Raw genomic sequence first — 13487 nt, 5'->3', positions numbered from 1 at the left:
CTTTAATATCCCACCCAGTCTGTCACACTCACTCCCCAAACACTTTAATATCCCACCCAGTCTGATCACACTCACTCCCCAAACCCTTTAATATCCCACCCAGTCTGTCACACTCACTCCCCAAACCCTTTAATATCCCACCCAGTCTGATCACACTCACTCCCCAAAACCCTTTAATATCCCACCCAGTCTGTCACACTCACTCCCCAAACCCTTTAATATCCCACCCAGTCTGTCACACTCACTCCCCAAACCCTTTAATATCCCACCCAGTCTGTTCCCACTCACTCCCCAAACCCTTTAATATCCCACCCAGTCTGTCACACTCACTCCCCAAACCCTTTAATATCCCACCCAGTCTGATCCCACTCACTCCCCAAACCCTTTAATATCCCACCCAGTCTGTCACACTCACTCCCCAAACCCTTTAATATCCCACCCAGTCTGTCACACTCACTCCCCAAACCCTTTAATATCCCACCCAGTCTGATCCCACTCACTCCCCAAACCCTTTAATATCCCACCCAGTCTGTCACACTCACTCCCCAAACCCTTTAATATCCCACCCAGTCTGTCACACTCATTCCCCAAACCCTTAAATATCCCACCCAGTCTGATCCCACTCACTCCCCAAACCCTTTAATATCCCTCCCAGTCTGTCACACTCACACCCCAAACCCTTTAATATCCCACCCAGTCTGTCACACTCACTCCCCAAACCCTTTAATATCCCACCCAGTCTGTCACACTCACTCCCCAAACCCTTTAATATCCCACATAGTCTGTCCCACTCACTCCCCAAACCCTTTAATATCCCACACAGTCTGATCCCACTCACTCCTCAAAACCTTTAATATCCCACCCAGACTGATCACACTCACTCCCCAAACCCTTTAATATCCCACCCAGTCTGTCACACTCACTCCCCAAACCCTTTAATATCCCACCCAGTCTGTCACACTCACTCCCCAAACCCTTTAATATCCCACCCAGTCTGTCACACTCACTCCCCAAACCCTTTAATATCCCACCCAGTCTGATCCCACTCACTCCCCGAAACCTTTAATAACCCACCCAGTCTGTCACACTCACTCCCCAAACCCTTTAATATCCCACCCAGTCTGTCACACTCACTCCCCAAACACTTTAATATCCCACCCAGTCTGATCCCACTCACTCCCCAAACCCTTTAATATCCCACCCAGTCTGTCAAACTCACTCCCCAAACCCTTTAATATCCCACCCTGTCTGTCACACTCAGTCCCCAAACCCTTTAATATCCAACCCAGTCTGTCACACTCACTCCCCAAACCCTTTAATATCCCACCCAGTCTGTCACACTCACTCCCCAAACCCTTTAATATCCCACCCAGTCTGATCCCACTCACTCCCCAAACCCTTTAATATCCCACCCAGTCTGATCCCACTCACTCCCCAAACCCTTTAATATCCCACCCTGTCTGTCACACTCAGTCCCCAAACCCTTTAATATCCCACCCTGTCTGTCACACTCACTCCCCAAACCCTTTAATATCCCACCCAGTATTTTTCACTCACTCCACAAACCCTTTAATATCCCACCCAGTCTGATCCCACTCACTCCCCAAACCCTTTAATATCCCACCCAGTCTGTCACACTCGATCCCCAAACCCTTTAATATCCCACCCAGTCTGATGCCACTCACTCCCCAAACCCTTTAATATCCCACCCAGTCTGTCACACTCACTCCCCGAACCCTTTAATATCCCACCCAGTCTGTTACACTCACTCCCCAAACCCTGAAATATCCCACCCAGTCTGATCCCACTCACTCCCCAAACCCTTTAATATCCCACCCAGTCTGTCACACTCACTCCACAAACCCTTTAATATCCCACCCAGTCTGTTACACTCACTCCCCAAACCTTTTAATATCCCACCCAGTCTGTCACACTCACTCCCCAAACCCTTTAATATCCCACCCAGTCTGATCCACTCACTCCCCAAACCCTTTAATATCCCACCCAGTCTGTCACACTCACTCCCCAAACCCTTTAATATCCCACCCAGTCTGTCACACTCACTCCCCAAACTCTTTAATATCCCACCCAGTCTGATCCCACTCACTCCCCAAACCCTTTAATATCCCACCCTGTCTGATCCCACTCACTTCCCAAACCCTTTAATATCCCACCCAGTCTGATCCCACTCACTCCCCAAACCCTTTAATATCCCACCCAGTATTTTTCACTCACTCCACACACCCTTTAATATCCCACCCAGTCTGATCCCACTCACTCCCCAAACCCTTTAATATCCCACCCAGTCTGATCCCACTCACTTCCCAAACCCTTTAATATCCCACCCAGTCTGTCACACTCACTTCCCAAACCCTTTAATATCCCACCCAGTCTGTCACACTCACTCCCCAAACCCTTTAATATCCCACCCAGTCTGTCACACTCACTCCCCAAACCCTTTAATATCCCACCCAGTCTGATACCACTCACTCCCCAAACCCTTTAATATCCCACCCAGTCTGTCACACTCACTCCCCAAACCCTTTAATATCCCACCCAGTCTGATCCCACTCACTCCCCAAACCCTTTAATATCCCACCCAGTCTGTCACACTCACTCCCCAAACCCTTTAATATCCCACCCAGTCTGATCCCACTCACTCCCCAAACCCTTTAATATCCCACCCAGTCTTTCACACTCACTCCCCAAACCCTTTAATATCCCACCCAGTCTGTCACACTCACTCCCCAAACCCTTTAATATCCCACCCAGTCTGAACCCACTCACTCCCGAAACCCTTTAATATCCCACCCAGTCTGTCACACTCACTCCCCAAACCCTTTAATATCCCACCCAGTCTGTCACACTCACTCGCTGAGCTCTTTATTATCCCACCCAGTGTGTCACACTCACTCCCCAAACCCTTTAATATCCCACCCAGTCTGATTCCACTCACTCCCCAAACCCTTTAATATCCCACCCAGTCTGATTCCACTCACTCCCCAAACCCTTTAATATCCCACCCAGTCTGTCACACCCACTCCCCAAACCCTTTAATATCCCACCCAGTCTGATCCCACTCACTCCCCAAACCCTTTAATATCCCACCCAGTCTGATCCCACTCACTCCCCAAACCCTTTAATATCCCACCCAGTCTGTCACACTCACTCCCCAAACCCTTTAATATCCCACCCAGTCTGTCACACTCACTCCCCAAACCCTTTAATATCCCACCCAGTCTGTCACACTCACTCCCCAAACCCTTTAATATCCCACGCAGTCTGATCCCACTCACTCCCCAAACACGTTAAAATCCCACTCAGACTTATCCCACTCTTTTGATTATTCCCCTTTTAGTTGGAGAGATCGTTGGTGTTGGATTACTTTGGGGATTAATACCTGGCTATGGGGAGAGAGCAGGGCAGTGGGATTAGTTTGGGGATTGAGACTGGGCTCTGGGGAGAGATTGGGACAGTTGGATTAGTTTTGGATTGATACAGGGCCATGGGGAGAGTTTTGGGGGTGGGATCAGTTTGGGGATCGATGCAGGGCGATGGAGGGAGAGTTGGACAGTGGGATTAGTTCGGGGATTGATACAGGGCAATGGGAAGAGAGCAGGGCAGTGGGATTATTTTGGGATTGATACAGGGCTCTCGGGAGAATGCAGGGCAGTGGGATTAGTTAGGGAAAGATACAGGGCTATCGGGATAGAGTTGGGCTGTGGGAATACTTTGGGAATTGATACCAGGCTCTGAGGATGGAGCGGGGCAGTGGGATTAGTTTTGGGATTGATACAGACATATGGGGAAAGAGTGGGGCTGTGGGATTAGTTCTGCATTGAAACAGGGCAATGGGGAGAGAGCAGGTCAGTGGGATTAGTTTGGGGATTGATACAGGGCTATGGGGGAGAGTGGGGCAGTGGGATTAGATTGGGGTTGATACAGGTCTATGGGGAGAGAGCAGGGCAGGGGGATTAGTTTGGGAATAGATACAGGACTATGGGGAGATAGTGGGACAGTGGGATTATTTTGGGATTGATACAGGGATATGGGGAGAGAGTGGGGCAGTGGGATTAGTTTGGGATTGATAGAGGGCTATGGGGAGGGATTGGGGCAGTGGGATTTGTTTGGGGATTAATACAAGTCTATCGGGAGAGAGTGGGGCAGTGGTAATAGTTTGTGCATTTATACAGGGCTATGGGGAGACAGTCAGGCAGTGGGATTAGTTTGGGGATTGATACAAGGCTATTGGGAGCCAGTGGGGCAGTGGGATTAGTTTGGGATTGATGCAGGGCTATGGGGAGAGAGTGGGGTGATGTGATTAGTTTGGGATTGATACAGGGCAATGGGGAGAGAGTGGAGCAGTGGGATTAATTTGGGGATTGATACAGGGCTATGGGGAGAGTGTGGAGTTGGGATTAGTTTTTGGATTGATACAGGGTTATGGGGAGAGAGCAGGGCAGTGGGATTAGTTTGGGGATTGATACAGGGTTATGGGGAGAGAGCGGGGCATTGGGATTAGTTTGAGGATTGATACAGGGCTATGGGGAGAGAGCAGGGCAGTGGGATTAGTTTGGGGATTGATACAGGGTTATGGGGAGAGAGCGGGGCATTGGGATTAGTTTGAGGATTGATACAGGGCTATGGGGAGAGAGTGGGACCTTGGCATTAGTTTGGGATTGATACAGGGCAATGGGGAAAGAGTTGAGCAGTGGGATTAGTTTGAGGTTGATGCAGGGCTATGGGGTGAGAATGGGACAGTAGGGTTAGTTCGGCATTGAAACAGGACTATGGGGAGAGACCAGGGCAGTGGGATTAGTTTGGGGATTGATACAGGGCTATGGGGAGAGAGTGGGTCAGTGGGATTAGTTTGGGGATTAATACAGGGTTTTGGGGAGAGAGCGGGACAGTTGGATTAGTTTGGGATTGATACAGGTCTTTGGGGAGAGAGCGGGACAGTGGGATTAGTTTGGGGGTTGATACAGGGCTATGGGGAGAGACCAGGGCAGTGGGATTAGTTTGGGGATTGATACAGGGCTATGGGGAGAGAGTGGGTCAGTGGGATTAGTTTGGGGATTAATACATGGCGCTGGGGAGAGAGTGGGGAAGTGAGGTTAGTTTGGGGCTGGTGCAGGACTATGGGGAGAGAGCGGGGCAGTGGGATTAGTTTAGGATTGATACAGGGCTATGGGGAGCGAGCAAGGCAGTGGGATTTATTTGGGGATTGATACAGGGCTATGGGGAGAAAGTGGGGCATTGGGATTAGTTTAGGATTGATATAGGGCTTTGGGGATGGAGTGGGGCAGTGGGATTAGTTTGGGATTGATACAGGGCTATGGGGAGATAGCGGGGCAGTGGGATTAGTTTGGGGATTGATACAGGGCTATGGGGAGAAAGTGGGGCAGTGGGATTAGTTTAGGATTGATATAGGGCTTTGGGGATGGATTGGGGCAGTGGGATTAGTTTGGGATTGATAGAGGGATATGGGGAGAGAGCAGGTCAGTGGGATTAGTTTGGGGATTGATACAAGGCTATCGGGAGAGAGTTGGGCAGTGGGAATACTTTGAAAATTGATACCAGGCTCTGAGGAGAGAGTGGGGGAGTGGGATTAGTTTGGGGATTGATACAAGACTATGGGGAAAGAGTGGGGCTGTGGGATTTCTTTGGGATTGATACAGGGCAATGGGGAGAGAGTGGAGCAGTGGGATTAGTTTGGGGTTGATGCAGGGCTATGGGTAGAGAGGGGGACCTTGGCATTAGTTTGGGATTGATACAGGGCTATGGGGAGAGAGTGGGTCAGTGGGATTAGTTTGGGACTGATACAGGGCAATGGGGAGAGTTGAGCAGTGGGATTTGTTTGAGGTTGATGCAGGGTTATGGGGAGAGAATGGGACAGTAGGGTTAGTTCGGCATTGAAACAGGACTATGGGGAGAGAGCAGGACAGTGGGATTAGTTTGAGGATTGATACAGGGCTATGGGGAGAGAGCAGGGCAGTGGGATTAGTTTGGGATTGATACAGGGCTATGGGGAGAGAGTGGGTCAGTGGGTTTAGTTTGGGGATTGATACAGGGCTTTGGGGAGAGAGTTTGACAGTGGGATTAGTTTGGGATTGAAACAAGCATATCGGGAGAGAGAGGCAGAGGTTTAGTCTGGGATTGATACAGGGCTATTGGGAGAGAGTGGGGCAGAGGGATTAGTTCGGGATTGATACAGGGCGCTGGGGAGGGAGTGGAGAAGTGGGGTTAGATTGGGATTGATACAGGGCTATGGGGAGAGAGCGGGCAGTGGGATTATTTCGGGATTGATACAGGGTGATGGGGAGAGAGTGGGGAAGTGGGATTAGTTTGGGATTGATACAGGGCTATGGGGAGAGAGTGGGACAGTGGGATTAGTTTGGGATTGATACAGGGCTATGGGGAGAGAGTGGGACAGTGGGATTAGTTTGGGATTGATACAGGGCTATGGGGAGAGAGCAGGGCAGTGGGATTGTTTGGGATTGATACAGGGCTATGGGGAGAGAGTGTGAGTCAGTGGGATTAGTTTGGGATTGATACAGAGCAATGGGGAGAGAGTGGGACAGTGGGATTAGTTTGGGATTGAAACAGGGCTATTGCGATAGACTGGGGCAGTGGGATTACTTTGGGATTGATACAGGGCAAGGTGGAGAGAGTGGGTCTGTGGGATTAGTTTGGGATTGATACAGGGCTTTGGGGAGAGAGTGGGGCAGTGGGATTAGTTTGGGGATTGATATGGGGCTATGGGGAGAGAGAGCGGGGCAGTGGGATTAGTTTGGGAATTGATACAGGGCTATGGGGAGAGAGTGGGGCAGTGGGATTAGTTTGGGGATTGATACAGGGCTATGGGGAGATAGTGGGACAGTGGGATTAGTTTGGGGATTGATACAGGGCTATGGGGAGAGAGTGGGGCAGTGGGATTAGTTTGGAGATTGATACAGGGCTATGGAGAGAGAGCGGGACAGTGGGATTAGTTTGGGATTGATACAGGGCTATGGGGAGAGAGTGGGGCAGTGGGATTAGTTTGGGAATTGATACAGGGCTATGGGGAGAGAGTGGGGCAGTGGGATTAGTTTGGGGATTGTTACAGGGCTATGGGGAGATAGCGGGGCAGTGGGATTAGTTTGGGATTGATAGAGGGATATTGGGAGAGAGTGGGGGAGTGGGATTAGTTTGGGGATTGATACAGGGATATGGGGAGAGAGCAGGGCAGTGGGATTTGTTTGGGGATTGATACAGGGCTATGGGGAGAGAGTGGGGCAGTGGGATTAGTTTGGGCTTGATACAGGGCAATGGGGAGAGAGTGGGACAGTAGGATTAGTTTGGGGATTGATACAGGGCTATGGGGAGATGGTGTGGCAGTGGGATTAGTTTGGGATTGTTACAGGGCTATGAGGAGAGAGCAGGGCAGTGGGATTAGTTTGGGGATTGATACAGGGCTATGGGGAGAGAGCAGGGCAGTGGGATTAGTTTGGGGATTAAGACAGGGTTTTGAGAGAGAGCGGGACAGTTCGATTAGTTTGGGATAGATACAGGGCTTTGGGGAGAGAGTGGGATAGTGGGATTAGTTTGGGATTGATACAAGGATATCGGGAGAGAGAGGCAGAGGCTTTAGTCTGGGATTGATACAGGGCTATTGGGAGAGAGTGGGGCAGTGGGATTAGTTCGGGATTGATACAGGGCGCTGGGGAGGGAGTGGGGAAGTGGGGTTAGATTGCTTTTGATACAGGGCAATGGGGAGAGAGCGGGGCAGTGGGATTAGTTTGGGATTGATACAGGGCTATGGGGAGAGAGTGGGACAATTGGATTAGTTTGGGATTGATACAGGGCTATGGGTAGAGAGCAGGGCAGTGGGATTAATTTGGGGATTGATACAGGGCTATGGGTAGAAAGCAGGGCAGTGGGATTAATTTGGGGATTGATACAGGGCTATGGGGAAAGAGCGGGGCAGTGGGATTAGTTTGGGGATTGATACAGGGCTATGGGTAGAGAGCAATGCTGTGGGATTAGTTTGGGATTGATACAGGGCTATGGGGTGAGAGTGGGGGTGAGATTACTTTGGGGATTGATACAGGGCTATGGGGAGATAGTGGTACAGTGGGATTAGTTTGGGATTGATACAGGGCTATGGGTAGAGAGTGTAACAGTGGGATTAGTTTAGGATTGATACAGGGCTATGGGGAGAGAGCAGGGCAGTGGGATTAGTTTGGGGATTGATACAGGGATATGGGGAGAGAGCAGGGCAGTGGGATTTGTTTGGGGATTGATACAGGGCTAAGGGGAGAGAGTGGAGCAGTGGGATTAGTTTAGGTTTGATATAGAGCTTTGGGGAAGGAGTGGGGGCAGTGGGATTAGTTTGGGATTGATACAGGGCTATGGGGAGAGAGTGGGGCAGTGGGATTAGTTTGGGATTGATACAGGGCTATGGAGAGAGAATGGGGCAGTGGGATTAGTTTGGGGATTGTTACAGGGCTATGGGGAGATAGCGGGGCAGTGGGATTAGTTTGGGATTGATAGAGGGATATTGGGAGAGAGTGGGGGAGTGGGATTAGTTTGGGGATTGATACAGGGATATGGGGAGAGAGCAGGGCATTGGGATTTGTTTGGGGATTGATACAGGGCTATGGGGAGAGAGTGGGGCAGTGGGATTAGTTTGGGATTGATACAGGGCAATGGGGAGAGAGTGGGACAGTGGGATTAGTTTGGGATTGATAGAGTGCTGTCGGGAGAGAGCAGGGCAGTGGGATTTGTTTGGGGATTGATACAGGGCTATGGGGAGAGAATGGGGCAGTGGGATTAGTTTGGGATTGATACTGGGCTATGGGGAGAGAGTGGGGCAGTGGGATTAGTTTAGGATTGATATAGGGCTATGGGGAGAGAATGGGGCAATGGGATTAGTTTGGGGATTGTTACAGGGCTAAGGGGACATAGCGGGGCAGTGGGATTAGTTTGGGATTGATAGAGGGATATGGGGAGAGAGTGGGGGAGTGGGATTAGTTTGGGGATTGATACAGGGATATGGGGAGAGAGCAGGGCATTGGGATTTGTTTGGAGATTGATACAGGGCTATGGGGAGAGAGTGGGGCAGTGGGATTAGTTTGGAATTGATACAGGGCAATGGGGAGAGAGCTGGGCTGTGGAATTATTTTACTTTGGGGATTGATACAGGGCTATGGGGAGAGAGTGGGGCAGTGGGATTAGTTTGGGATTGATACAGGGCTATGGGGAAATAGTGGTACAGTGGGATTAGTTTGGGATTGATACAGGGCTATGGGTAGAGAGCAGGGCAGTGGGATTAATTTGGGGATTGATACAGGGCTATGTGGAGAGAGTGGGACAGTGGGATTAATTTGGGGATTGATACAGGGCTATGTGGAGAGAATGGGGCAGTGGGATTAGTTTGGGATTGATACAGGGCTATGGGGATAGAGCGGGGCAGTGGGATTAGTTTGGGATTGATACAGGGCTATGGGGATAGAGCAGGGCAGTGGGATTAGTTTGGGGATTGATACAGGGCTATGGAGAGAGAGCAGGGCAGTGGGATTAGTTTGGGGATTGATACAGGGCTATGGAGAGAGAGCAGGGCAGTGGGATTAGTTTGGGAATTGATACAGGGCTATGGAGAGAGAGCGGGGCAGTGGGATTAGTTTGGGGATTGATACAGGGATATGGGGAGAGAGTGGGACAGTGGGATTAGTTCTGGATTGATACAGGGCAATGGGGAGAGAGCGGGGCAGTGGGATTAGTTTGGGATTGATACAGGGCTATGGGGAGAGAGCGGGGCAGTGGGATTAGTTTGGGGATTGATACAGGGATATGGGGAGAGAGTGGGACAGTGGGATTAGTTCTGGATTGATACAGGTCAATGGGGAGAGAGCGGGGCAGTGGGATTAGTTCTGGATTGATACAGGGATATGGGGAGAGAGTGCGGCAGTGGGATTAGTTTGGGATTTCTCCAGGGTGATGATGTATCTTGATGTGGTGCGGTTTGGAGAAATGGGTGGATTATTGTGAGCCGGGGAGTTGAGTTTGGGATATCCTCAGTCTGCACATGCAGAAGGCTGTGAGTTTCACTCAGCTTTCCGGAGGTTGTTGCTGTAATTTGAGGTGAGGGGGTTCTGGGTTTTTTTTGGTCTGTGGTGTGTCTGATTTGAGTGTTTTGTGTTGTGTGCAGGCGATGCTCAGTCTGTCCTGGAGATGGATAACACAGCTGCTTGTGCAACTTTGCCGCTGTTTCCTGTCTGTCCACTGCCCCCATGTTCTGCCCCATCGGCTGGTGAAGTACAGGGTGTCTCGGCTCCTGACCACGTTGCTGCTGGTTGCTGTCTCTGCCCTGCTGGTGACAGTCTTCTCTGTCGGCTACATCGAGGAATGGCTCCTGCGCCCTGTGCCCAGCTCCATCAGGGACCGGAGGGTCTCCCGGATGAGGGAGAAAGCTGCTCTCTTCGACGCCGCGGCCCTGAAGCCAGAGGCCCCCAAGTTCTACCGGGTGTCCAACCCCAGCTTCTGCGCCGGCTCTGACCTCTTCCTGGTGAACTTTGTGATCAGCAAGCCGGCGCACCTCGTGAACCGGGAGGCTATCCGGAGGAGCTGGGGCTCCGTACGCGAGGTACGAGGCCTGGCAGTGAGGACCCTCTTTGCCCTGGGGACGCCCGAGTCCTCGAAGGAGCAGGAGCTTATCGACTGGGAGTCCAGGAGCTACCAGGACGTGGTGCAAGGCCGGTTTGTGGACACGTACCTCAACCTGACCTTCAAGACCATCATGGTGATGCGCTGGTTCACCACCTACTGCCACACAGCCCGCTACCTCCTCAAGGTCGATGACGATGTCTTCCTGAACCATGACAACCTGGTGGAGCTCCTGCTGGGACTGGGGGATGGGCTGACCGACCTGTATCTGGGGAGAGTCCACAGGAACGTTCGTGCCATCCGTAATGTCAGCAGCCTCTACTACGTGTCAGAGGAGGTGTACCCGGCAGACACCTACCCAAACTACTGCAGCGGCACCTCCTACGTGCTGTCCGGAGACATGGCGCACAAGGTCTACGTGGCTGCCCTGTCTGTACCGCTGTTGAGCATCGAGGACGTCTTTGTTGGGATCTGCGCCAAGCGGATGGGTGTGCTGCCTACCCACACCTCCAAGATGTCTGGGGGTCTCCGCTTCCACTTCAGCCAGTGCTGCTACAAGTCCATAATCACCTCCCACCACATGACAGCAGGGGAGTTACTCCCCATGTGGCGCTTGGTGAACGATGGGCGAGAATGCTCGCTGCTCTCCAAGTACACGGCCCTGTTCGTCTGCAAGCTGCTGAACCTGCTGGACCAGGTCCGTGCCGCTTGACCCAGGGCCTCAGCACCCGCTGGGGCTGCATTCAGGTTGATTGGGTCCAGGGGAGTTCTGGAGTCTCCAGCCCAATGTGTCGCGGAGACTCCCACTTCACGACGTGGGGGGGGGGGGGCGGGGGGGTGGGGGCTGAGACAGATCGAGAGAGAAGGTCCAGATGTTTGATGAGGCCTCCACCTCAATGTCAATCCTGTGTTCTGGGACTAATCAGCTCACTTGGTGAAATCAGAAACAGTTTTGCTGCACCTTCTACAACACGGGGATGAATAGCTACTTTACTTTCCCTTTTGGGTCAGTGCCAGGTTTCTCTGGGATGCCCGGAGAGGTCCCTGCATCCCTGGGAATGTTTGGAAGTGGCGAGGTTGGTTGGAGGGAGGGGGGGTGCCTGATTTTCACATCCCATTCGGAGGGAAGACCTCTGGCAATGCCGCACTCCTTCCCAGTACAGACCAAATCCAGCTTGGGCAAGTCTCGCGTTCCACTCAACAGCTGCATAGAGAAAAATCCAGGACTTTGCTGACTTGTTCCCTGTGGAACTGGGTGGATCATGGTGAGAAGGGGAGTAAGAGCCCATGGGATCCAAGGCAAAGTGGCACATTGGATCCAAAACTGGCTGAGAGGCAGGAAGCAGAGGCTGATGGTAGAGGGATGTTTCTGTGACTGGGAGTCTGTTCCCAGTGGGGTTCCACAATGCTCGGTGCTGGGGTCCTTGCTGTTTGTGGTTATGTAAATGATTTGGGCTTAAATGTAGGGAGTATGATTAAGGAGTTCACAGATGACAGGGAAATGGGTCGGGTGGTAACTAGGAGGATAGTAAACTGCAGGAGGATATCAATGGACCGGTCAGGTGGGCAGAGCAGTGGCAAATGGAATTCAACCCGGAGAAGTGTGAGGTAATGTACTTGGGGAGGGCTAACAAGGCCAGGGATTACTCTGTGAATGGTAGGGCCCTGGAAAGTACTGAAGATCAGAGGGACCTTGGTGTGCATTACCATGGAACCCTGAAGGTAGCAGGGCAAGTAAACGAGGTGGTTAAGAAGGCATATGGGATACTTGCCTTTATTAACCGAGGCATAGAATACAAGAGCAGGGAGGTTACGCTGGAACTGTATAAAACGCTGGTTAGGCCACAACTGGAGTGCTGTGTGCAGTTCTGGTCACCACATTATAGGAAGGATGTGATTGCACTGGAGAGGGTGCAGAGGAGATTCACCAGGATGCTGTCTGGGCTGGAGGGTCTGAGATATGAGGAAAGATTGGATAGGCTGGGGGTGTTTTCCTTGAAGCAGAGAAGGTTGAGAGGGGACCTGACAGAGGTGGATAAGGTTATGAGGGACATAGATAGGGTGGACAGTAAGGTACTTTTTCCATTAGTAGAGGGGTCAATAACCAGGGGGCGTAGATTTAAGGTAAGGGGTAGAAATCTAAGAGGGGAGTTGAGGAGAAATGTTTTCACCCAGAGGGAGATGGGAGACTGGAACTCACTGTCTGAAAGGGTGGTTGAGTCAGAAACTCTCGTAACATTTAAGAAGTATTTAGATATTCACTTGTGTTACCATAGCCTCCAGGGCTATGGGAAATGGGATTAGTGGAGTCAGATCTTTGTTGATTGGCACAGACACGATGGGCCAAATGGGCTCCTCCTGTGCTGTAAAGGTCTGAGTCTGAGTCTGAGATCAAGCTCATCTCGGGGTCAGATGTGACCCCATGTTGTGAACAGACTGGCTGAATCTCAAACTGTTGCCAGGGACAGGACTGGAGTCGGTACCGAGGGAACAGATTTTGCAGCAAGAACAGAAAACATTGGCCGTCTCCACAGTATTAACTGGAGGGAATTTCTGCTCATCCAGGACTGGATGTTGGAGAAGCATTCTGATCATTCAGAGACACTGGAGGAGTCGAGGGAGGTGGTGATGAGGTAGAGCCGGGTGTCCTCAGTGTAGGTGTGAAAACTAACACGCTGCTTTTGGATGGTATTACTGAGGGGCAGCTTGTAGATGAGAAATAGGAGGGGGGGGCCAAGGATAGACTCTTGGGGGGCACCAGAGGTAAGAGTGTGGGAGCAGGAAGAGAAGCCATTGCTGGTGATTCTCCGGCTGCGATTAGATGATAAGAAGGGGACCAGGAG

At 51.4% G+C, this 13487-nt stretch overlaps 1 protein-coding gene across 1 annotated transcript in view; it reads left to right on the top strand.

The window, feature by feature from the left end:
• The window catches only part of b3galt4 (UDP-Gal:betaGlcNAc beta 1,3-galactosyltransferase, polypeptide 4), a 155205-nt gene extending 143760 nt beyond the window's left edge, over window positions 1-11445 (top strand). The window contains exon 2 of the mRNA XM_041213376.1: window positions 10190-11445. Coding sequence (XP_041069310.1) covers window positions 10193-11356 — 1164 coding nt within the window. The 5' untranslated portion in view covers window positions 10190-10192 and the 3' untranslated portion in view covers window positions 11357-11445. The remainder of the gene's footprint in view (window positions 1-10189) is intronic.
• Window positions 11446-13487: the final 2042 nt, after the last annotated feature.

The sequence above is a fragment of the Carcharodon carcharias genome, chromosome 19 (genome assembly GCF_017639515.1).
Source record: "Carcharodon carcharias isolate sCarCar2 chromosome 19, sCarCar2.pri, whole genome shotgun sequence".
Lineage (NCBI taxonomy): Eukaryota > Metazoa > Chordata > Chondrichthyes > Lamniformes > Lamnidae > Carcharodon > Carcharodon carcharias.
This window is presented reverse-complemented; position numbering and strand designations above follow the sequence as displayed.